At 53.3% G+C, this 25,894-nt stretch overlaps 1 protein-coding gene across 1 annotated transcript in view; it reads left to right on the top strand.

Annotated features, from left to right (window-relative positions):
* Positions 1 to 25,894, top strand: part of CDH23 (cadherin related 23) — a 395,942-nt gene that overhangs the window by 96,729 nt on the left and 273,319 nt on the right. Inside the window, exons 4-6 of the mRNA XM_032841007.1 lie at positions 14,920 to 15,062; positions 15,631 to 15,678; positions 15,792 to 15,884. Of these exons, the coding sequence (XP_032696898.1) occupies positions 14,920 to 15,062; positions 15,631 to 15,678; positions 15,792 to 15,884 (284 nt within the window). The remainder of the gene's footprint in view (positions 1 to 14,919; positions 15,063 to 15,630; positions 15,679 to 15,791; positions 15,885 to 25,894) is intronic.

Raw genomic sequence — 25,894 nt, 5'->3', positions numbered from 1 at the left:
TGGGATTTGTGAAGTGCTTCCTCTTTCCTGGCTTCACTCTTGCCGTAAGCTTCTGAGGCAGCAGTGAGGTCCGTGAGATCGCAAGACTGGCTTGGGTTACCTAGGTGGTAACCCTCTGACTCCAGTTCCAGGAGCCCACCCCAGAGGAGTCTGGACTCCTCACACAGCTGTGCTGAACTGCAGTCCCTTCATCGTTAAGAGAGTGTGCAGCCACTGGCCAGCCCACTGCCAGAGGGCGTGGTGGCAGAGGACCTGGCATGAACGGCTAGGAGAGCACTTTGTAAGTGTTGGGCATCACACGCATGTTTAGAATCATTGTGATGATTAGTTCAGGGTGTCACGTGCTTAGGATTTGGCTTCTGTGTAAAGCTGCTCAGCTGATGTCCTCCTGAGAGGCCCAGGTTCTCTCCTCATGAAGTAGTGACTTATAACCTGGTGGGAAAATGGGCTGTTCCATCTGGAGGAGTGGTCCCAGACTTTGTACTCATGTGTTCCCCTCCATGACAGAGATTTTCAGCCCCTTGGATGAAAATAGCTTATTCGTTTATTTGTTCCATTATTTATTGTTCATCCACCCACCCATCATTCCTTCCATCCATCTATCCATTTATCCATCTCTCCACCCACCCACCTACCCTTCTACCTACCCATCCCTCTACCCACCTCTCCATCCACCCATCATTCCTTCCATCCATCCGCCCATCCACCCCCATCGCCCCAAAAAGATATGCCTTAAGTAAAGATAGTCAGAAAAATTCTTGGGTCAGTGTTTCCCCAATTATTATTTTCTGAACCACTTATATCGTTTGAGATGTTCTTGGAAGAAAGGGTCTCTTGGCCAAATAAATCTGGGGAAACTCTATCTGAAGCTCCATCTGTGGAGCTTCAACATGCATGTTAACATGAGAAAGGCCCTCAAGGTCCTGCAGGAAGGAACCCTGTTTATATTTCTCTAAGGTAGTGTTCCCTAGATCTCTTTGACCAAGGAATGCCTTTTCATGGAGTACCCATTAGTATCTTAGAAAATGAACGATTTGTGAAATACACTTTGGGGAGCATTCCTATATACATAAAATCTTTTTTTAAATTAGAATGACTTGCATGAAATATTCATCAGATCTATTACATACGTACCTGCCTTCCTACGTAGGAATGACTCAGGATTTAGCATTTTCTTAGCCCATGTTTGGACACATCAGGAGGGACAGCACTCTCTGATGATACATTGTCACTGATGGCAGCTGGTGGAGGGACTCGGATTATTTTTAAGTGGTCACTTTTCAGAGAGCTTTGCGCTTTCCCTTTTGTGAACAGTAGAAGTTATTGTTTATTGCTTTTCACTACTGGTCATGTCCCTGTGTGACATTCCTATGAATTGGAAAAACAAAGAACCAATCTAATTGTAGTTGTACGTAAAATGAGAGTCAAGAGGCTCAGAGTGAGGATTTGACCTTATCTCTCTTTTTCATTAGGGGCTTGAAATGTAGTGTATGGATTTTGTGCTGTGACTTTGAACTGCTCGAAGACCTTGGGGGCTAATTTCCTGATTTTCATCTATGTTCTGGATAAGAGAATATGTGGGATATGACTCAGATATTTGGTGTTACTAAACCCCACAGAAGAGGGAAGTCCCCTGTGAGTTGTTTGGGGTCAGTACTGAAGAAGAACGTTGTCTTTGGGGTCAGATGGTCCTGGATTTGAATTCTGACTCCACCCCTTCCGAGCTGTGTGATCTTGAACAAATTGCAGAGCTTCTCTGAGACTCAGTCTCCTCTTTGAGTGTGGGAAACACCTTTCTCACAGGTGTGTGGTAAATAACAATTGAGATTGTATGCACGAAGTGCTTAACAGAGTACCTGGCATACAGTAGGTGCTCAGTAAATAGTTGCTAGTGGCAAGGCGGGGACTAGGGTGAGGGAGATGAGGCACCCAGGGCACAATATTTTAGGGGACACTCTTGAGACTTATATAAGTGTGGGGTCAGCCCCTGAGAGTGAGTGCCATCTCATACCTTGCTTACTGTGTGCTTCTCTTGTCTCATGCCCTGGCTAACAGGATACTGTCCCCTGTGATTGTTCTCAGGGACTGAGGGCCTGCAAGGCCTCTGATTGGGTGAGAGAGACCCTTGCTCTCCTAGAAAAGCAGCCACACCCCCCGTAATGGCCTCCCAGCCTGAGGCAGCAGTTATACCTGCTGGGAGGGCTGGTTCCAGAGGAATAAGAGTGTATCTGGGGAGAGATGGGACTGAGGGATGAGCCCGGTGGAAAGGCCAAGGGGCTGGCTTCCCCCGGGGCCCTCCAAGGACAGGAAGAAACCACACTCTGGAGCCCTGCACCTCTGCCCTCGCCCCCCGTGAGGGTCAGGACCTCTGCCAGCTGGGCTGGACCTCCACTTTCCTGTCAAAACTTTTTCAAACACAAACACTGTCAAGAGCGGCATTTGCATAAATCTCATTAGAAAAAGTGCAAGTTTCATAAATCTTGTGATAAATTAGTACGGTATCATTCTCAACGTGATGTATTAATTTTAGGGCAAAATGAATGGTGCTGTGATCATTGTGGGTAATTATGAGTCTCCTCAAAGAGGAAGTGATTTCGGGGGGGACTTTTCTGGCCTCCTTGCACAGCAGGGGGTGGGAGGGAGAGCAAGGGTGAGGAGAAGGGTATCTTTCTCACCTTCTTCCTGGTGATACCCCTTCTTGGGTTCTTAGCAGTAATATCCTTTCCTGCTGTCGAGAGGTGAAAAGAAGCAGCCCCTGGCCCTTGGGCTCTGGCTGAGGGATGGGGGCACAGAAGGGATTGGGATTCTGATGTCAGGCCTTTAGGTCCAAATTCCCTTTGAAAAGAATTTTAGGTAAGTAGGATCTGGAATCTGATGGGCAGCCAGGCCTGAGACTCAGTGGACTAAATAGTCCATCGTTAGCCAGAGAGGAAAGGGATTCGCTGGGCTTGGCTGCTGGTTCAAAGAGCCTGACCACCTCGTTCACGTTTACAGTGTGTGGGGGGTGGTGGTGATGACGGGTGATGTTAGCAGGGCCCCCGTTCAGAGCTGGGGAACTGTGAGCGTTGACCAGGGCACAAGCTTGGGCAGGAAGGGAGGGCCAGGGTCCCTGCGAGCAGGAAAGAGTCAGCACCTGCCTGCAAGTGTTTGGACAATCTCTTTGTGAGCCTTTAAAGGCCTGCAGTGCTCTGTTTATTTTAATGATAATGTCAAGTTCAATTTGCCGACATTTTTCCACATTTCCCTTTGTAAAGTTAATTGAACAGTTCAATGAATTGAAAAGTTTCAGGAGAAGGGGAAAAAAAATACACACCCCACTATTATCACTGTTATTAAATCTGTTAACTGCCACTTGGCGCTCTGGGCCCCTGTGACAGGACTTCAGCCCCCCTGGGCCTGGGAGCGGCAGCAAGGACTCAGGAAGGTCGAACAGAGCATTCTGGAGCCTCTTGATTCATGGCTCTTTCTTGTCCAGGCTGCGATTCCTGTGCAGAAAGGAGTATCCAGGCCCAACAGGTCACGCTGCTTCCCCGGGGGGTGTCTCCACCAGTTTGGGAAGCCTCGCCAGCCCCGGCCTTGTACGTGGTGTGGCAGATGGGACCATAGTCTTGAAGGTATTTGAACTGGGTGGAACTTGAATGTTGTGACATGGAAGGAGCACCGGGAGCTTAGGACTGATGGAGTCTCAGCTCCGCTTCCTGTAGCTGTTAGCGGGACGGCCGTGGACTCCTCATGGAGGTGCCCGGCCCTGCTTTCTCCTTTTTTTTTTTTTTTAATTTTTTTTTTAAAGATTTTATTTATTTACTTGACAGAGATCACAAGTAGGCAGAGAAGCAGGCAGAGAGAGAGGGGGAAGCAGGCTCCCTGCTGAGCAGAGAGCCCAATGCGATGCGGGGCTCCATCCCAGGATGCTGGGATCATGACCCGAGCCGAAGGCAGAGGCTTTAACCCACTGAGCCACCCAGGCGCCCCTGCTTTCTCCTTTTTAAATGAGTTTGCTGGCCTCATCAAGAATGTGAGCATGGTATGTGAATGGCTCCACACCCCGCCCCTGCCCTGTCCCCTGCTCACAGCAGGTGTCTCATGGATCCCAGTGCTTTGTCCTGCTGAACCCACAGAGCCTATGACCCTTCGTGGAACCATGACCTGGGGACCGGCACAGCATAGGAACCGAGGCCCACATGCCAGACTTGGAATGGATTCTCCCCAAGGACCTCTGTGCCGTGGCCATTGGTGTCAGCCCCTTCGTGGTGTCCACAGGGGAAGGGAGCTCAGAGAGGGACTCCCCCACAGTCACACAGGACCACACGGGAAGCTGTGGCGGAACGCCAGCCCTGTTAGCTCTGTGCCTGACCGCGTCCCTCTGTCTTAGTAAAAAGGGATTTCATTGAGGCTGTCTTCCTCTCAAAATACCTTCTGTGCCCTTTGATGGTGTGTCCCACCTCCCTGACGAGTGCTCGCCCTGGGGGCCGCAGCCCTTGAAGAAGGATGAAGGGCAGGACCGCGGTTCTTCATACATCTGTCTGGTTGGTGATGAGACCCAGAACCCATGCTCATGCCCCGTGCCCCCCCCGTGTGCTTGGAATGGCCACGAAAAGCGTGTGGCAAAATGGGTGTATAGGTGTCCCCACTGGAATTCAGGCTCCAGGAGGGTGCAGACTTCTGCCTGTTTTGTTCATGGTTGTATCACCAGTGCCTAGAGCAGAGCCTCAGGCAGTGTTTGAGGAAGGAAGGAAGGAGGGAAAAGGATGGAGTTTAACAGCATCACGGGGATCAGAGGAGTCACTGAACAATCCCAGTTCAGTCATGTGCTAGCTGTGTGACTTTAGGCAATGACTTAACTTCTCTGTGACTCATAAAGTTAGAGGGGCTTAGAGCACCTTGGTGTCTTCTGCTGGGCCTGGCAGCCCTTGGCAGTGATGATTTTATGTGTCTGTTGTGCCAGAAGTGGAACAGCTCTGAGTTTCTGAGACTCTGGACCAGGTCCTTCGAATATTTAATGTCCCATCTATCCTCCTGTGCTTTATGACTTTAAAATAACAATAACATGTTTCTCCTCTTTCCTGCCCCACAAACCTCTGGTGGATATCATCCTGCTCTGTTTAACGTCCCCTTCTTCTCTGCTGAGTTAGCCTGTCCCCTTGGCCATCAGACACCTGTGTGCGCAGGTGAGCCAGCCACCTGACTCTGATTCTCGAGAGGGAATTGCCATCTTGCTGGCATGTGATAAGTGGGCAGTAGAAAGCCAGGGTGATGGGGGGAGAGTCCCCACAGTCCCTGCCTCAAGGGTACTCACCTTCAGCCCAGTCCAGTAACGCTGGGGGTCCAGGGCAGCCTGATATAAGGAGTAGCTTAAAACATGGAGGAGGCCTGGGGGTCTCCGTGGGGGTCAGTCTGTGTGGGGTGAGGAGAGGGCACTGTTTAGCTGCTCAGATTAGAGCTTGGATGACAGGCTTTGGGATAAAATCCATGAGGCTGGTGGAGGGAACACTAATTCTGAATCAGACCATTTGAGTTCAAATCTTCGCTCTGCCACCTCCTAGCTGTGTGACCTCGGGTGGGTCACTTTCCCCTCTGAGCCTCGTTTTCCTCATCCGTATAGTAGGGATGCTAACCCCTCTCTGTGGGGCCATGATGAGAAACAGATGACAGTGAGAAGGAATGAAAACCACTGAGCAGGCTGCCAGGCAAACACTGGGTGCGTAAAGCTTCCTTTCCCCCAGACCGTTCATGCCATCTACTGTGAGTGGACTGAGCTGCAGGAGAGAGAGGACATGCAGATGGTTCCTGGGTTCTGGAAGTGGAGACAGTGCCCAGTATCCAGAGCTGAGGACCTTGGTCAGCTCAGGCTCCAAGCCACCCGCCTCTCAGGAGAGAGGGTCCCCATCAGAACTCCCTCTCGCTTCCCCCAGGTGGGTAAAGCCGGCCTGGGGCAACAAGAAAAACCCAAAACAAAAATCAGCTCCTCTGAGGTCAAACCACGTTCAAGACCCTGGGGGATTAGGAGGTAGGAGCCCAGCTGAAGGCAGGAGAATGGGGAAGGTGAACCGGAGACAAATGAGCTTATCCACAGGAATCAAGGCACTTAACTGGCCTGTCTGATCCCAGAGGAGAGACAAATGAGGTTGCAGGCTCCAAGGCCAGCCCTGGCTCTGGGGGGCTCATCCCAGGGGACAGGGGGAGGGCAGGAGCCCCTGGCTCTGGCAGAGACCAAGACCAATGCAGCTAGGCCCCTCTGGAGTAGGAGAAGGGAGGACATGGGGCTTGTGAGGCGGGCTCTGTGGTGATGGGAAGGAGGGAGTGGTCATTCTCATAAAGACCTGGTCATAACCTGTGGCTTCTCATCGGGGGCTGGGGACCCCATCTGCTGTTCCTTGACAGCCACTCCCAGTGCACAGCCCCATCCCCCCGTCCCAAGCAGCCAGGACCCCTACTTCTCCCTCTGCACAATATGGGGCTTTATCTCTGTGGTTCTCACTCTAGCCATAACTATCCCGTGTTTCTGAGTTCACCCATAGGCCCCAAGCCTGATTCTCTCCCTTCCAACTGCCCTGAGCCCGGCAGGAGCAGACTGCAAGATTCTCAGCCCCTGGATGGAAGGGACAGTTGTGAGGTCCTTGTAGGTTTAAGATTGGCTAATAGTGGCTGCGTATAACCCAGTGTTACGAAGGGTTCTGAGCTTGGACATAGACTCAACAGAAAAGGGAGCTGTGATTGATTAGTAGTGTCTGCCCGGGCAAGGGAAGGGGCCTGGCTAGCCCCTGGCCCCAGAGGGGAGCCACAGTTCCTCCTGGAGAGGATTGGAAAGCGTGTCTCAAGGCATCAGCCTCTGTCTTCAAGAAGCGATGGCCTCTCTGTGCTGTAAAGAGGTAGGAACAATGGCTCGGGGAGCGCAGAGGGGAGAGAACTTTGTGACCAGGGTGGCATTGGAGGCATGCATTTATAGATGATGGGGACTGAGAGGCGGTGGGAGGAGGAGCACCAGGAGACCATGCGTGGGAACACACGGAACTGTGCTGTGCTTGAGGGCTGGCAGGCTGAGCCCAGGGATGCAATGGGAATGTGACCCGCCAGGGAGTGGAGCCCAGGTCGGGAGGGGCGGTGGCGGCCATCTCCAGAAGGAGTTGGGTTGAAGTCCATGGGCGCTACGGAGGCGTCTGAGCCAGGTGGGCACAATCGGAGGTTTGCTGTAGGAAGAAGATGCTGCCAGGAGGAAGCCCAGCGTGTTCTCCAGCCCTTCATCCGTTCTGGAGCTCCCGCTCCATGTGTGCAACAGACAGCTTTCAACTTCCCCCATCCAGAATAAATAAGAAGACTCGCAGCGGCCACTGCCCTGCCTGAGTTTCTGGCCCACCCCTCAGCTAGCGGGCAAAACTCACAGCTCTCCGGGAGTGCGTGACACGTCAATCCCAGCCCTTGGTGCAAATAACAACAATAATAGTAATAGCAGTTATCTCAGCCATCAGCGTAGGCCCAGCAGGGCTGCCGGGAAAGCTGTGATTGTCCACCCCTTGCCTGGAAGACGGACGGGGCCTGCTGCTGAGGGGCTGAGGCCACCACAGAGATGTGTCACCAGCCCTGTGCATCTCAGGGGCATTTACAGCGGATCCAGGCCCCAACCAGGGCCCTCGGACTGCAGGATGGGGTATACCAACCAGGATAGGGTAGCTGGCCTCAAGGATGGGTCCACAGCCCGTGGGGTGGGGTCCATGGCCTAGGATGGAGTAGATGGCCCCCAGGATAGGGTGTAATCCTCCAGGGCAGAGAGCATTACCCCAGGTGGGGCTACAAGGCCACGGAATAGAGTTCATGGTCCCAGGTGGGGGTACAAGTCCACAGGGTAGAGTTCATGGCCCCAGGTGGGAGTACCTTGCCCAAGAATGAGATGCAGGGCTAGTTCCTGAGAGATTGGCCCCAAAGCCAGTACCCAGCTATGATTCTGCCTGCATCCAAAAGCAAGCACTATGGGTTTGGGCATTATTAGGTTATGATTAGCCATGCTTTTTCCTGTCTATTAGTATACATAATTAGGAATTAACTGGCTCTATTCTCTCCCCCTCACTGCAGCTCATGGATCCACATGACTTTGGGGTCCACTGTGGCCTAGCCCCTCTAGGCAGTTGGCAAGACTCATTTGTTTACCCAGCAAGCTGCTCTTTACTGAGCGCCTCTGGGATGCCAGCCTCTGTGTTGTGTTTAGGGGTACAACACGGAACATGACAAGCTAGGCCATGGCCCCCATGGAGCTAACACGGGTGTGTGTGCCATGGTAGACAGAGGCCTGGGGCAGGCCGTCTACAGGTCAGGTGAACAAACACAATCAGCTCAGAGGAAAGAGAACCATGAGGACAGTGACATGGGATGCAGTGACGTGTGGTGACAGGGTGTCCTTTAGAGAGACTCTGTGTATGATCAAGTATTGGGAAAGGCCTCTCTGAGAATGTTACTCTTGGGCTGAGAGGGGAATAGTGAGGAAGCTGGCAGGTAGGGACATGCCCAGCAGAAGGCACAACCAGGACAAAGGACCTGGGGCAACCACTAACTGTTCAGGAACAGAAAGAAGGTCCAGGTCTGGGAGGGGTAAGCCTGGGAGCCTGTGCAAGATGCAGAGGGCAATGTTGCCTCAGGCCAGATGGCTGGGGACTTGGACATAATCTGACTTAAGTTTGGGCTTTAAATTCTTTAATTGTGGTAAAATACAACAAAAAATTTTACCATCTTAACCACTTTTTAATGTACAGTTCTGGAGTGTTCAGTACGTTTGTGTTGTCATGCAACAGATCCCCAGAACTCTCTACCTCTTGCAAAACTGAAACTTTATACCCTTTAACAACCCTCCATTCCTCCGACCCCCCTCCCCCCCCCCCGGCACCCCCCCTTCGACTTTTGGTTTCCCTGAATTTGACCACACTGGCTATCTCATGCAAGGGGAATCAATCATACATCGTTTGTCCTTTTGTGACCGGCTTGTTTCACTCAGCAGAGTGTCCTCAAGGTTCTCCATGTTCAGAGCATGTCAGGATTCCCTTTCTGTTTAAGGCTGAATAATATTCCATTGTATGTATAGACTGAATTTTGTTCATTCATTCTTCCATCAATGGACATGTGAGTTGCTTCCCCCTTTTGGCTGTTGTGGATCACACTGATATAGGCATGGGTGTGTCATGACTCAAGCTCTTTAAAGTTCCACTTTTGGGACATCTGGGTGGCTCTGTTGTTAAGCATCTGCCTTCGGCTCAGGTCGTGATCCCAGGGTCCTGAGATGGAACCCTATATCAGGCTCCCTACTCAGCGGGGAGCCTGCTTCTCCCTCTCCCACTCCCCCTGCTTGTGTTTCATCTCTTGTGGTGTCTCTCTCTCTCTGTCAAATAAATAAATAAAATTAAAATATATATATAAAGTTCTACTTTCTACCCACATGGAGAAGCTTGGTCCCTGCCTGGGTTGGGTTGGTACAAAGTGGAGGGGGCTAGCCTTGTGGAGTTACCGTTTCCTGGGAGGGTAGAGGTAGGGGGGTGGGGACAGGAGCACAGAGTCCTCCTGCAAGCACTGATTGAGCCAAGAGTCCTAGGACTGAGCCTTTAAATCATCCTGGGGCTGGAGGAGCTTTCCTCTGCATCTAAAATGGGAGCCGTAAACCAGGCTGACTTACAGGCGGTACGCACCAGTCCGGTTGTTTATGGCCGGTGTCCTTTCGGATTGGTTGATGCCTGAACTATGCCCATTGTTAGATATTTGAAGATCGCCCTGCTATGAAGCAGTCTCCGGGTTTCCCAGCCTGGCTGGCGTCAGGGTCTCTCACAGGGAGAGTGGGGCTTCTGTGTAAAAGGTCACTCTCTAGGCTCCCCCCCGGGGCCAACTGAGTCAGCAGGGGCTGGAAATCTATATTGTCACTCCCCAGGTGTCACTCCCACAATTTTGGGGGGTATCTTCTGTGGGTTCTCCCCCACACACACAAAGCAGGCCTGGTGATGAGGGTTCAAGTGCAGATTGTTGGTTGGAAAGAGGCTTCCAGGAAATGCAGGTGGGGAGCGAGGAGGTGAGACAGGGAGGTGAAGACGCAGGACCAACCAGGTCAGCCCAGCGGGCCGCTGGGGGTGAGTCCCAACAGGGCACTCCAAGAGGCAGCATACAACACGCCTCCGCATTAGCCCCCCGAGAGGTCAGGGGACTGGAGGGGTTACCTGCCACCTCATTATCCACCATCTTGCGTCAGTCATTCTTTGAGCAGTGCTCCTGGGATCCTTTGTTCCCTGGCATGTCCAATCTGTCTGGTGTTGGGGTTGGTGGGGGAACAGTCTCCAATGGCCAGAACCCTCCACTAAGAGTCCCAGGCTGGCACTTGTAGGTCCAGCTGCTGTGTGTGACAGTGGGATGTGCTGAGATCTAGTGCGTTGGGTACCAGTAACACTTGGAATGAAGGGCTGCCCGGCTCCCGTCTCCACCGTGGAAGGGGCCATCCAGCCCCTGTCAATCACTGAGTGCCCTTCCCACCCCTGAAAAGAGCTCTGGGCCTCATCCACTGTTGGTGGGAATGTAAATGGTGCAACTCCTGTGGAAAACAATTTGGTGGCTCCTTAATAGGTTGAGTATAGAATTACCGAGGACCTTCTTGTTCCTAGTTCCTGCCCACGGATGCTCATGGTGGCACAATTCACAATAGCCAGAAGGGGGAAACAACCCAGAAATCCATCAGCGGATGAACAGATAAAAAAAAACTGTGGTCTCTCCATGCAATGGAATGTGACTCAGCCATAGGAAGGGATGACGTAGTATGTCACACCATGGATGAATCCAGAAGATTGTATTCTGAGTGAAAGAGGCCAGACACAAAGACTGCCCCTCGTATCACTGTATTTATATGAAACATCCAGAACAGGCAAATTCACAGAGACATTCTGTGGCTTCGTGGTTGCCAGGGAGAGGAAGGGAGGAAGGGGGAGTGATTGCTGAGTGGGTATGGGTTTCCTTTTGGGGGTGATGAGAATATTCTGGAAGCAGATCATGGTGATGGTCGCACCACACTGGGAACATACCTGGTATGGCTGAATTGTGTATGTTAAAATGGCTAAAATGAGGCAGCTTGTATTCTATGAATTTTATCACAGTTTTGGAACAAAACACAACAAAATTCCCCATATTCCACAGCCTGAGTCGGAGGGTGTGTTGTTATCTGCTTCTCAGGTGGGGAGGAAACCTAGAGTGTGATAATGTGTACCACAGGGCCCCTCAGCCAGGGATGGTTCTCCCGAGTGGCTGCTTCTAGGACCATGGGCTGGAGTGGGGCCCCACAGATTGGCCTCGTTCCTGCGTGCAATAATGCAAACAGAGGTTGCTAGAAGGCTTCCTGGTAGAGAAATGAGCCCTGTGTCCAGGAGAAGCCAAAGCGAGGCCCAGCTTCTGCAGAGTGGCAGAACAGCCCTGGGAGGGGGAGTTTGTGCCCAGCTGGAAAATTGCGGGGCGTCTTGTCTTAAATATAATATTAAATCGGCACCTTTAATTAGTACACTTAGAAAAGGTCACTAGCAATTACCTGGGACACAAAGAAGGCGTAAGCAGGCAAGAGCCTGTGAGGAAGCCGAAAAGGACCATTTTGAGCAGCACATAATTGAGGGGAAAATGGATAAAAGTCCAGGAAATTACAGGGTGGGTGACAGCAGCTGATGGCCCCATCCATGTCCTGCCCAGTGCCCCCCTTCTTGGAAGGGCCTGAGCATTGGGCCTGAGAGAGCCATTTGGGATATCGGGCTGAGTCGTATGACCTTGGCTAGAGGGCCAGTGTGGTCTTTTTCCAGAATCCCATCAACCAGTAGAGAGCTTGGTCCCATATCCATCATCTGGGCTGGGCCCGGATGGTGGTTGGCAAGTAAAGCCTTCGCTCCAGGGGGCCTCCACGGACTCGTCGTACTGTGGGCAGGCAGGACCACTCAGGGCCTCAGTTTCCTTATACGGTATCTCCCCAAAACATTAGGAAGTAGTTCAGGGTTCCTCAAACTGTGCCGCTAAAGCACACCTGAGAGGACAGAAAGGAAACGGGCATCTCTGGAAGTCGGGGAGGCTGGAAGTTCTTTTATAGCTTCAGGTTCGGTCTTGAAAAATAAACTGTTATACTGTGCTCCAAAATATCCCCTTTGATTTCAGTATAAAGCAATGGCTTGCCATCGAACAACACAGATGTTTGAAGAGATGCGCTTGGTTTATCTGTGACATCACATACCTCTTCCTTTCTCATCCAGAAGGAGCCCTGCACTAGGAGTCTGGAAATTTGGTTTCTAGCTGCAGACTCTGTCCTCCACCATTGTACTTTGGGCAACTAGTGAAATGCCTTCAGCTTTTCCATCTTTAAAATGAGAGGTTTGAGGAGCGCCTGGGTGGCTCAGTGGTTAAGCATCTGCCTTTGGCTCAGGTCATGATCCCAGGGTCCTGGGATGGAGCCCCTCATTGGGCTCCCTGCTCCGTGGGAAGCCTGCTTTCCCTCTCCCACTCCCCCTGCTTGTGTTCCCTCTCTTACTGTCTCTCTTTCTCTGTGTTTGTCAAATAAATGGATAAATAAAATCTTTAAAAAATAAAAATAAAAAAAGTAAAAAATAAAATGGGAGGTTTGGGCTCCCCAAAAGGTCTCTGAGGTTGTTCTGACTCTGTCCCGTGATGCTACTCCTCTTCCTCCTGCTTCTCACCTCCTCCCCATCACTTTGGATGCTGCCATATCCTGCTCTGCTGTGTGATCTTTGCCTCTCTGATCCACAACTTCCTAATCTGTAAAGTGGGTAGAATAATGGCTATGAAACAGAGTTGCTGGGAGGATTTAATGAGAGAACCTGGGTGAATGACCCTAGTACTCTGTCTGGCATATCTGCAGAGCCCAGGACTGCCCAGTGTCTTCCTTTTCCAAGTGTTAGGCTTCTGGTTAGGCTTCTGGTTAGGGACATGAGAGGGTCATGTCCATAGAAGTCCTGAATCTTGAGTTCACATATCAAATGTTCGAATGTGTAGGGTTGTGGAGACAAACAAGGGCTCTGGACCCAGAGTACCTGGGATCTGAATTCCAGCTCTGCCATTTACTGATTGCAGGCCATGGTCAATTACCTAATCACTCTTTGTTACCTTATCTGTTAAATGGGGAGAATAATGGTAAGGATTGAACCAGACAGTACAGGGAAACTTCTTAGCCCAGTGTCAAAAATGTGGTTAGCACTCAGAAATATCAGCTATCATTGTCACGTTAGAATGGTCCTTTTAAAAGTTCACTTAGTGTTCTTTTCTAGATAATAGTCGCAGAGTTTAGAATCCTTTCTTACTTAGTTTGATCATCAGAGCTATTCAGTAAACACGAGAATCTGTATTTGGGGAAGAAAGAGTGGTCTGTTCCATCTTCTAGGGTAAACTGAGGCTTTAAAGAAGTGATTTGCCAAGGCCATGATTCTAATTTAACTGCCCCTTTGAGAATCAGATGAAGACTGTACACCCTTTCTGCAGAAACTGACACCATGCACTCATGACATTTTGCATGGTTCCCAGAGGTGCAAGGAGCTGAGGCCAAGGCAGCCAGCCCATCCAGTTGTCTGGGACCTCCTGGCTTCAGTGTATGTCCTAACCCAGTCCCAGACAACAAGGGGGTGGGTCACCCTGCCTGAAGCCTACCCAGGGAGGGCTGTGATCCCTGGGATTTGGTGCCCTGTGCTAGGGCTTCTTACGGCTGTAAGCCAGGCACCCTGGGGTGCTCTGGCCAGGCTGTATTTCCTGGGGAACAGGGACACCTCAGTCCTCTTCCTGTGAACAGAAACCACACCCTGTGCCCAGTTCTGGCCTCCATTTCCTGGAGCCTGGGCCACATCTTCCTAACGTCTGTGTACTCTAGCACTTAGCACAAGGCCAGTACCCACTCACTATTGGGCAAATGCCAAGTACTATAATGTGTTGTGAATTACGAAGCATGTTTCCATTTACAAAAGGCAGAAACCCAACTCAACACTCAGGCCAAAGGAAAAAACACACGTGAGGGGAGGTGGATTTCTTAGCTCATACAGCTGAGAAGTCTAGAGGTTGGACTAAACTTCAGGCACAGCTGGCCACACACCCTCAAACCTTCAACAGTCTCTCTCGGTACACTGTTTGGCTCTATTTTCCTCCTGTTGGCCTCATTCTCAGGCTGACCCTTCTTGGGTGGTGCCAGAGATGGTTGCCTGCAGGGCCAAGTTAGCAACCCCAGTGCAAGGAGGGCCCCTCTTTCCCAGTCCAGCGCAAGTCCCAGGGTTGGCTTTGACCGGCTTGTTTGGGACCCGTGCTCATCCCTGCACCAATCGCTGTGACCAGGGAGACAGAGTGCTCTGATTGGCTCTGGCTGAGTTATGTGCCCATCCTGGGGCAGAAGAATGAAAGGGGCCTGCCCTCATCTGAGCCACTTGGAGGAGGGAGTCTCCACATTAAAATCAGAAAAAAAGGGGCGCCTGGGTGGCTCAGTAGGTTAAAGCCTCTGCCTTTGGCTCAGGTCATGATCTCAAGGTCCTAGGGGCGAGTCCCGTGTCGGACTCTCTGCTCGGCAGGGAGCCTGCTTCCCCCTCTCTCTCTGTCTGCCTCTCTGCCTATTTGTGATCGCTCTCTCTGTCAAATAAATAAATAAAATCTTTTTAAAAAAATAAAATAAAATCAGAAAAAAGGGGGAACAGGCCCAGGTCACAGCTGTCCACTAGCCACCTAAACCATGGTGAGCCACAGTTGTCTGTGACAGGCACATACACGCTGTAACAAGTGTCCAGGGTGGGGGCAGGGAGTCTGGGTCGGGGCCCAGAGAGGCACAGTGACCTGCCAGCGGTTTGGGGGGTGGCAGGTCCCCACTGGGATTCAGCCACCTGAGCAAGGTGCTGGGGAGTAGACCCGCCTTCCATAGCTGCCCTCTGATCCCTCCCTTGGCTATTCCAGGTTCTTCTGTGACCCAATTGTTGGCCCGAGACATGGACAACGACCCCCTCGTGTTTGGTGTATCTGGGGAGGAGGCCTCCCGTTTCTTTGCCGTGGAGCCTGACACGGGTGTGGTGTGGCTGCGGCAGGCGCTGGACAGAGAGGTATGACCTGGCTGTGCACGCGCCCCAGTTCTTTCTGGGAGGGGGTGACGCAGAGGCAGACACTGGTGGAGGCTTGCTCATCACCTTTTAGGTAAGGCCCTGTCCTGACCCCGAAGTAACATCTTCCTGATTTAATGGTGTCCCTCTTCCAGGGCCAGTGCTGACATGTGGACTTGGAGTTGGAATGGGGTGGTTGGGGTATCTCCAAACAAGGGACAACCCTGGATGGGCAAGAAGGACAGTGACCCAGAGTTCAACCCCTATAGAATGGTGGCTCCATGGTGTAGACGGTCTACCCCCATGCACAATGTTCCGCTTAAGGACATTCCCGGAGACACAGGAATTGGTGACAAAGGCAGGCCTTAGCAAATTAAGGTAGGAGTTTGAAAACCCCTACCTTTGTTGTCTCCTTACATTTGAAGAAATGGCCACAGAGGCGTCTAGTGACTTGGTCAAGATCGCACAGCAATGGAGAGGCCGGGCCCAGGTTAGAGCCGGGGTCCAGGACTCAGGATGTCTTCGTGCCTCTGTCTAACTCTGCCCTCTCCCTCCCTCCCTTCTCTTTCAGACCAAGTCTGAGTTCACAGTGGAGTTCTCCGTCAGCGACCACCAAGGGGTGAGTGTCCCCTGAGGTCCCTGCCACCCTGGGAGGCAGGAGCCCAGGCCCTTGGGCGGAAAGAGGCCAGGGGCCCATGCCAACACTAAATCCCTGCCCCCTTCTCTCACCAGGTGATCACACGGAAGGTGAACATACAGGTCGGGGACGTGAATGACAATGCACCCACATTTCATAACCAGCCCTACAGCGTCCGCATCCCTGAGGTAGGAACCCCTGAGCTTACGCTTGAGGAACATGGTGGGGGTGGGGCTGCTGCTCCAGGGCCACCTGGGAGCGGACTGAAGCTGGGGAAAGGGCGGCTCCAGCTCTGCTTTTCCTGCCTGCACCGCAGCCCAGGCAGCAGCTCTGGGCAGGTTGGTGACCATACCGACGCCTCCATGGATAGGGGCCCGCCCGCTGCTTGAGGAGAGTGGGTTGGCGGTAGCCTCAGGCGCGATTGAAGGCCTGCCTGGCATGAGCCCCACAACTCCAGCTGGAGGCGGGACAGGACAGGATTTGGGAGGAGCAGGTGTCATGGCCTCTTTCCTTCCGTGCACAGCCAGTGTGGGCCTCAGGCACATGGGATGGCAGGCCCAACCCCAGACTTTCCAGCTGTGCCCAGAACGGGTCCCCCCCACCCCGCCTGCCCTAGGACTCAGAAAGCAGGTGGCTTCAGGAAGGGACTTTCTTTCCCTAGCCTTATGTTTGCCCCCCGTCTCCCTGGCCCCTCTGCTCCTTTGGGTCATCTGTGTACTCTGAGTGTGTTTGCATGAGTGCATGCGTGTAAAACCAAGCCATCGCTGGTAATTGAGAAGTACAAATTATTGCATTACAAACGGTTCATTAATAAGCTGGCTGCTGGCTCCCAAGGGTACCAGGGTTCTCATGGCTTACTGTCCCTTTCCCAGTGACTGATGGCAGTCTTCGGGGCTGGCAGTTAGCCATTCAAAGACCTTGAAGGTGGTGGGTAAAGAGCTTCTGCTGGGTGTCCCTCAGGCCTGCCCTCAGGGCTTTGGGCTGAGCAGCAGCCATGAAGGGTTGGCCTGGGAAGGACGGGAGAGGGAATCCACTGGGGAAAAGCAGGTCAGCACTGGCATTTGAGTTCCAGTCCCTTTATATGTCATTGGATCAGGAGACTGGAAGAGTCTTTACAAAATATCTGTTCAGTTTGTAGATGAGAAAACTGAGGCTCAGTATGGGATTTACCCAAGGTCACGTAGCTTTGACTCTGAGTCTCTGACACCCAGGGCAGCCTCAGATTCCCTCCAAGATGAGGAGACCTTGTCTCATGCTCCCCTCCCCCTCCCGCGCCATTCCTGTTCCTGGCCCTCCTCACTCAGCTATGAGCCAGTGGTCCTGTGGTTGTGCCAGATGGAAGAAGGTGAGGACAAGTGTGGGGGTAGGAACACACAAGAGGCTCCTGCGCCCTTCCCCTGTTGGGGCAAGGCATAAGGAAGGAGAGCCCTCGGTCCCAAGCATGGGGATGCAGTGCCCTGAGCAGTGGCCAGTGTGTCCAGTACTGCAGCTTGGCTCTGGCCCTCTCATTTGGAAGTCTTCCTAATTTAATTAAGGGTCTCTACGTGCCAGCCTGCACTCTGGGCCCAGGCTCAGAAACCAAGGGCACGGCTCAGAGTTAATGAGCCTTGGGCCCATTGCTCAGCTGCCATCCTGGCAGGCATGGCTGCCCTCTGTCTTCCCTCACAGGGGGCAGCAGGCAGCAGCAATGGCAAGGGGACGAGAGGTCACATCCCTCCTCCCCAGCCTTTGGGCCGGGGCCAGCCTTTATCCTTGCTACCTTTGCCAAGAGGTATGACCTCCAACGCTACCCTGTCGGAATCCCCTGGGATTCTCCGAAGGTCTCTGCCTCCAAGGAGAGAGCCTCTTCAGTCAGTCATCTATTTAACAAATATTTATTGAGTGTCTGCTGTGGGCTTGGCGCTGTGCCAGGCTCTCGCCGCACAGAGACCTGGAAGGCCAAAAGAACGCCAAAGACAGGAGCTGGAACTAGCAGCGTTGGACCCCAGGACCAGCCCCTGCTCTGCTTCCAGACCACTGAGTGAATTTGGGCATGTCACTTACCCTCTCTGGGCCATAGTCCTCCTTATCTAAGAAAAACAGAGGACAGGCAGGATAAAGTAGCCGCCTGCCGCCCATCTGATGGGGAGAGAGTGGGCTGAGATGGGCCAGCTACAAGGACACACAGTTCTTGGAGGACAGCCTATGTGGTTTACTTGCTCATCTGTAAACATCCCCAGGTCACCTCCTTGACATGATACGTGATGCCCTACTTAGGGCTGCTCTGTGTGGCTGGTGGGGTATAGTGTCAGCTGGATGAAGGCCGTGGGCCACTCCTGACCCAAGGTGGCTTGGCACTGACCAGCCCTGGCCTGGTGTAGTCACCTGAGCTAGAACTTAGCTGCCTGGCTTAGGCCCCAGCTGAGGTACCTGCTAAAGGCCTGTTGGCCCCTGGCCCAGAATTGAGTCTGGGCTCTCCTGCTGGCCTTGAGGTCACCCTGGCAACCCTAGGCCCTGGCCCTTAAGAAGCATGATGTATGGCAGAGGCCCTACAGAAATAAATAGGGTAAGAATGCAAACCAGAGAAAGAGAAAAGGGCCCTGGAGACCCCGAGGGTTTGCCAGAGTGACCAGAGAAATCTCAGCAGGCTTCCCGGAGGAGGTGGCTTTCCAGCTGAAGCCTGCCAAGGTGAGCAGTAGAGCTCTTGTAGGTCAAGACCCCTGGGGTTTAGTCCTGGCAGTGCCAGCTACTGGCTGGGTGAGACGCTAGGACTATCACTGCGCCTGCTGGCTTTGTTTCCAATAGCTGTTAAACTGGGGAGTTGGACCAGGTTCCTTCTAGGGCTGATAGCCAGTGGTCTGAGGATGAATCCCAGCAGGAGAAGCTCCCACTTCTTCAGTCCTTCATTATTCCTGGCTTGCAGAGAAGATCCCATGGCTGTTTCCATCCACTGAGCTCTTCCGGTTGTCCCAGCCCCTTGCCATCTCTCCCTCACCTTCTCAGCATCCACTGTCCCCAGCCCTACGGGCCCTGACAATTTGGGGGTCTGTTGTACCCAGAGCCCAAGGATGGGTGGGAAGAGCAAGTTTATAGGGAGACAAATTCTGGGTCTACATAATAAAGAACTTTCTAATATTGAAACCTAGTACACAGTCTAATCCCCTACCCTCCCAAGGATGTATGGAGCTCCCCAGCCCTAGAGTGATGCAGGTTAAAGCCAGAGAAACCACGTTTCAGAAACCATTCAGAACTGGGTATCAGAGAAGGGATGGATCAGAAGGTCCCAAACACACCCCATCAGAATTTCCATCAGAACTAGTTAGGATGCAGATTCTTACTCTCCTCCAACTCTGAATCCATAGTTTGGAGAGCCAGCCCAGGAAGCTGCATTTTTAACAGTGACAGCAAGCCCTGGAGACCTGGCCCATGGGGACCGTGTCCTTGGGCCCAGAGTGGGAATGGGTGGGAGGTTCTGCCTCTTTCTCCAAAAGAAGCTCGCTGACCCCCTGCCCCATAGTCCTCCCCCTCCCCCCAGCCCAGACCCCCTGCCTGGCCCCGCCCCTCCTCCTGAGAAGCCAGACAGGTGTGTTTGGGCTTCTGTGCTCCTGGTTCCCCTCCTGCCCAGCCCTCTCCCCTCACTAAGCTGTTCTACATGTAATTATCCATTTTATCAGGGTGAAAGGCCCTGCAATTCACTCGTCGAAGCCCTAACGAGGCAGCGTGGCTGCTTTCAAGTCCGTAAAGAAAAGGGAAATCCTGCTAGAATTGGCAACTTAATTCACCAAGCCAGCCTCGACAGACCTCATTAAGTCCCCGTGTATTCATTTCAGGCTAATGGCTGTCATGCTGACTGCTGTTTGATTTGCTGTAATAGACTTTTATGGCGTTCCAATTTGCTCAAACGTGTTTGCCTGTGTCTGTGCCCAGCAGCACCGCTCCACTACCTCCGTTCGGGGTATGTGTCGCCTCGCTGACCTTCAGCACTGCCCTGTCCCCTGCGTCCTCCTGGGGCCACCGCCCACCCACAGCCCTGCAGATCCACCCCGGGGAGGTGACCCTGGGGCCTGAGTGTTCAAGGCTGGAAGATGGGTGTGAGGTTAGAAGTCGGACGGTGCCAGGTGGTTCCTCGGGTCAGGGAGTCAAGGAGGGCTTCTGTAATCGCAGGGACGGCTGTGTCCTTGAAGTTTTGACAAGTCCAGCCAACTTAGCTGGACAGTTGAGGCTGTTATCCACCTGGCCTCAACCTACCTTTCTCGCCTTCCCTGCTGGCTTCCTCTTCGTGGATCATCCTGTCAGCCCAGGGGCCGATCCAGGGCCCGTGAGCCTGTGTCTGTCCCTCTTTCCTCTTGCTCCTGCACACGTACGTCGTGCTCTTCTAATTGGTCCTGGGCTGTTTTCTTTCCGCTCTCAGCCTGACTCAGTCCTGCCTGGCCTTCAAAGCTCAGAGCTGACCCACTGTGCCCTGATCCACTCCCAGTTTTTCCTTTAAAGAACACAACAAACATTTGCGGAACAGCTATGAAGCAAGGCCCCGGGGTTCTCAGCTGACGGGGACATGTCGGGGAGAGTGAAAGGATGCTCCCGTTTGCCAGCTGTGCAACTCATGACCTAACCTCTCTGGATCTCAGTTTTCTTATCTATTGCTAAGCTGCACTGTTTGCCTCCTGGGGTCATCGTGGGAGATAGAATAGTGCAGATGGGTAAAACCCTTTGCCCTGTTTGTGGCTCATGGCATACTCAGTAAAATGCTGGTGACTAAGACCAAGGTCTTGTCTTCAGGGGAGATAATTTTACACAGTGTAAGACAGGTAAGAGGATGTCTGACGACATCTAAACATATCAGATGCCATGATAGCTTATAGTGTGCAAAACAGGAGGGAAGCACTGTGGAAGGAATGGCCTGGTCTCTACGCAGGGGCTGTTTCTTTGGGACCTCACAGGATGTGTAGAAGTTTGGTAGTCACAGAAGGAGATTATGGTGTCTCCGAATATTGTATAGTCTCTGCCCTTTAGCTTCTTTTCATATAGTGGAATTTCCAAAAGAGGGAAGTAAACTCTAACCCCTGACCAGGGACCCTGCTGAAGAGGGCCAGCGGCTGTTGGGGTGTGTGTGTCTGTCACCAGTACCCAGTGTTCCCTTGTGGAAATAGAGCTGGGCTACAAGTAGGCTCCCTGGGACCCTGCCCAGGTCACTGTGACAGACAGCTCAGGTCCCACATAGATCTTTGTCACTCGTGGCTTCGGGTGACCAGCTGTGAGGTGGGGAGGAGGCTGGTAGAAGAGAAGGGTGGACTGGAATGAGAAAGCAGAGGCCTGAGTGCCCACTGCCCTGGATGGGGGCACAGTCCAAGCCAGGGTCCCCCCGAGGCCACCCCATCTCTCCATGTCACTTAGCAAGGACAGATGGAAGTCCCTCCTCCCTGGAGCTCCTTACTAGAGACAGGAAAGCAGGGAGTAAGAGACTCCTGCTGAGTATGTGTCCATGAAACAGAGTAATTCAATCCTGTGATAATAATACGTTGACATCGTTGTTACTGCTGAGTTTCCTCTATGCCCAAGGCTGTGCTTGCCGCACATGTGGGAGCTCCCTGAGCGCTCACGCCCCCTCACAGGCTAGCCACATCTTTAGCCCCATGCCATGCGTGTGGATGTGGAAACAGAGAAGCTTCGTGACTTGCCCAGAGCTCCTCCAAGATGGAGCCAGGATGAAGAGACAGGTCTGGTTCTGCCTGCAAAATGGAAATAATCATGCCTGCTTTGCAAAACTATCGTGAGGATTCACGATGGGACCGTGTGTGGGAAGGGCTTTGCACGGGGGCCAGCGTAAGCAAGGGTCAGGCACACGACCAAGGCTGTGGTTGGTGGTGCATTCATCTCCCCTGCCAGCCTGAGCAGGGCCTGTGTGCCCTCCGTACCCAGCCCAGGCCCCAGCCCATGGACGAGAACTTCCCAAATGGGCGGAAGCCCACTGCTCCCTCTGCCTCTTGGACAGTTGGGAGGACAGCAGGAGCCTTTGCGCAAAGGGCTCTGCCCCCACCAGCTTTCTTCCCCAGGCGAGGGGTCCGTTAGGGCTCACAGTGTCCGGGCCCGGGGTGAGAGCAGCCAGGCCTGGTGCTGGGGTGCAGAGCGTGCCCACCCCTCCTAGGACACCACAGAGCTCACTGCTGGAGCTCTCTAGTGCCCTCTATTGCCTGCCAGCTCCAGAATCTCAGCCGTGCCCTTCTCAGCCATGCTATGGGCACACAGAGAGCCAGGGAGGGGTGGCAGGACGAGGCCCCGAGCATGCAGAGGTGGGCATGACCAGACTGATTAGCACCCACTGGGGACAACAGCAGCGCCTCCAGCTACCCTCCTCACGGTGTGCCCATCAGACGCTGAATGATTTATAAACTGCATCCTCAGGTAGCAGCGAGAGGTGGGGGGTCGGGGGGCTCCAACTGGCTTGTGCCTTCCGTTCCCGCCTGAGATGTCAGCTCTGCTCATGAGAGTGTCGTCTCCCACGCTAGGAGAGGCAGTCCCTTGACAGGCCATATTAATTTATACCTTGTGGCCGTGGTGCCCGGCGGCCCCCTCTGCATCTCTAACCACCCACCTATTGATCTGGGAGAAGGAGACCAATAAATCATCTCGGGGTCTCCGGAGCCTGCTGACCAGAGCCAGAGTGGTTTCCTCTAGTGAGGCAGCAGCCCCAAGCTGCAGTGAGCACCCTGAGGGGCTCACACCTCTTCTGGTCCCCCAGCATCTGCATAATGACGGGACCTTCTCTCTGGCCACGAGCAGGTGCCACAGCCTGCGGCAGCCAGGACAGCAAGCTTTGGGCTTATAGCAGTGAAGAGACGTGTGACCATGGGCAAAGCGGCAGAGCCGTCTGTTTCTACATAGTCCTAAGGTGGGACATGTGTGTGCGTGATACGGTGAGCGTGTACTTATTGGAGTAATATCCTCTTGTCTCTGTCCGAGGATTTTCCCTATCTTTTGTCTGTCCTCACTACAACTCTATACGTTAAGGGAGAATTTTTCTTCCCATTTCAGAGATGAAAGAAACTGAGGCTAGGAGAAATTTCACGACTTCTGCGAGTCCCCTAGCGTCCAGCCAGAGCCGTTCAGCTAGAACCATAGTCTTGCTTTTGTTACCTTCAGCATCTTCACATGTGTCTTTTTGTAGCTTTGCCATGGCCTGCTTATAACTTGCCCAAATTTGCAAAGATGAGGCCCTGATTGAGCCAGGCTGGGGGCAGACGAGCGGGAGCTCAGAGCCTCACGCACAGGCTTACTTCCGTCCCCGGCTAAGGGCTGTCACACGTGCCCCATATACAGGCTCTAGCAGTCCAGTGGAGAAGCTTGGCTCGGAGCCCACCTTTGGAGGTCAGGACCCCACCGCGGTCGTAGTGACACTCCTTCCCAGTGACCTGCAGGATTAGGGTGCCCCTGCCTCTGAGATTTGGGTCCCCGGGTGTGCATATGACATTGTTCTGTGAGACGTGGAAAACCCATCCTTACAGGTGAAAGCCAGCCTGCCTCCTTGGGTCCCCCGTGACCTCCATGGCACACCCTCCTTCCATGCCCCCTGGGGCATGGCCAGGGCTGTGAGCTCCCTCCACCACTCTCTGCGCAAGGAAGGAGAGTAGCATGGGAGCAGGGGACAGAAGAAGCCCAGATGTAATTAAAATTACTATTTTGTTTGCATAGTAATAACGTCCTTCGTTACACCGGTTTCCTCGCCAATTCTGGCTGGGAGTCTTCGGGGGCTGCTGTCATTCTGCGGCAGGGGCTGCAGGACCGTCTGCGGTGAACACAAGGCAGGGCCCTGGGTGCAAAGCCCAGGCCGCAGGCAGTAGGGATTTGCTAGCACATGCCGGGACACCTCTTATCGTGCCCCCACCCTTCAAGTAAAGAGCCTCTAAATGGAAGGAGACAGAAGCTGGATGCAAGGACACGCTCCTGCCGCATGGCTGGCCTGCCAGCCCCACGAGCCCGGAGTCCACCTGTCACCTTCATACCCTTTCTCTAAATGGTCTCCTCTCCCCTGTGGTGGAGCCTGTTGCTGGAGGGGTCAGGTCTCCTGCCTGCACCCCTTTACCTCCAGGCAGTGGTGTCTTCTCAGACACTGGGTGGGCAGCTGGCTGGGGACACTGATGGTCAGAAGGACTTGTGCTCCATCAGTGACATGGGGACCCTGATCCCTACTGTGGCCATGTGCACACAGATTCTAACTCCACCCCGGGAGGCCACGAGCAAGATGCTGGGTCTTTCAGAGCCTCAGTGTCTCCTTCTGTAAAATGGGGGTACATTGGGGTTGTGTGAAAGTTCCAGGGGAGCCCATGCATGAAGCCCCACACTCCTGGGGTAGATGATGGGTATTCCCATTGTTAGAAAGAATTACAAAGAAACATGTGGAAAACACAAAAGGGAAACAGGACAAAGAAAATAAAAGGAAGCAGTCACCAAGAAATAACTGGTAATGGCCTGAGAATGTTCCAAATAGGCTCCTTAGAACCAGCAATGGAGGGACCATCAAGGTGACTTAACCTAAGCACACATTCTGTAGAGATCGCCAAAGCCAGACAGAGGCGGAGATTTCCCCAGGGTCCCCCTGGAAGTCAGTAGCAAACCACTGAAGAGCTAATGTGACCGGGGAAGATTCTCAGGGACATGGTCTCCAGAACCCACGGGCCTGAGCCATCCCGCCGCCGGAGGGGCAGCGCTGTTCTCCCAGATGGACACTGATGTCCAGAGCTGGGCTGGGGAGAGGGGAGGGTCTCTGCCCCTGGGCTCCAACAGCCCCCACAAGTTCAAGAACGGTGTCCTGGCTGGCTGCTTTCCAACGTAGGGCTTGGGGCCGTGCGAGCGTGTTGGCTGACCGCCAGCATGCTGCTGCTGTTTCTCCTGTTCTGGGGACTCTGGAATTTTGTCTCAGCCCCTTGATTTACCCAAACAAGTTGGAGTATTGTTAGACAGCTTGGGGACAGGCCTGGCAGCCCCCTTGACAACAAGCCCCCCCCGCCTTACACCCGAGGCTGGTGTGGATATGTTTGTGGGCGGCCTGACCCACCTTGTTTTCTACCAGGAGGGGGAAAATAAGAGAAAGCGAGCAGGCGCTTGGTTGATGGAATTATTATAATTTCTCTGATTCCTTAGCAGCCTTTAATTACTTTGCAACTTTGTGGCACTGGCTAGAAGATGGGAGGGTCTGGGCTCTCCTTCATAATAATCTTAAGTGGAGACCTCCTGTCCGTCTATGGAAAAGCCGGCTCCTCTCTCCAGATGCAATAATACAGCCGAGAGATTTCACCCAGGGCATAATCACTAGGTACAATGTAATCTTCCCCGCTCACTGTCTTCATCACTAATCGGCCGGCCCACTTCGCAGGCGTGGGGGACCACCAGCCACAAAGAACCGAATGTCCGGTCGCGTCCTTGTCCAGGCGGGTCACGGGCTCAGGACGGTCCCTCTCCAAGTCCTGCCTCTGAGAAGGCCTTTTCCCACAGGCACCCCCTCCCCATCTCCCTGTCTTAGCCTAGCCACGCCTCCTGCCATTCCCAACACAAACCCTGCATGTTAGAAATCCATCACATTTGCGTGAGGTCTGAGCTCTAGGCTTTCCTCTGCTTCCTGTGCTAGAGCTTTACTGTGGGTGGCCACTTTGCTGCTGCCTTGCCCTTGCTCATGCCTGGCCGTGCCCTCCCCCACGATGCTCTCACTCGTGCCCCCCTGCACCTTCTTCCTCCATTTAGCCAAATCCTTTTCTTCCTTCCTTCCTTGGAACAATGAAGTGGGGGGGGGGTTGATACTGTGTCCCCACTTCACAGACGGGCAAGCCGAGTGTTAGCGAAGTCAGACTTGCCTGGTTATCCCCTCTGGAAGTGGCTGGCTAGGATCCGACCCCAGGCCCTTCACCTAGTCTTCTCTGCTAGGCTTGAAGGCACAGGCTTCTTTCACCCCTTGCCCTTGGAGCTGCTCCCTATACCCACTCCATGCTGGCCTCTTGAAACCACACTCCCAGACACCTTCTGCCTCCTGACCCTGGCCTGGCCTTTCCCACCTGGGGTGGTCCCAGAACCCCACTGTGGGCAGAAGAGGTGAACCAGATACAGGTCTGGTTGCTGGGCCTCCTCAGGGCTGGCCCAGCCAGAGGCAGCTCCTCCTGTCTTGGTCACCTGTCTGTACAGCTCAGCAAGTTAGAGGGGGGTGAGCTCTACCCTGGAGGGGGCAGGAACC

The sequence above is a fragment of the Lontra canadensis genome, unplaced genomic scaffold, assembly GCF_010015895.1.
Source record: "Lontra canadensis isolate GAN:19392208 unplaced genomic scaffold, GSC_riverotter_1.0 scaffold3, whole genome shotgun sequence".
Lineage (NCBI taxonomy): Eukaryota > Metazoa > Chordata > Mammalia > Carnivora > Mustelidae > Lontra > Lontra canadensis.
Note: the sequence above shows the minus strand (reverse complement) of the source record. Positions and strands in the feature narration are given on the sequence as shown.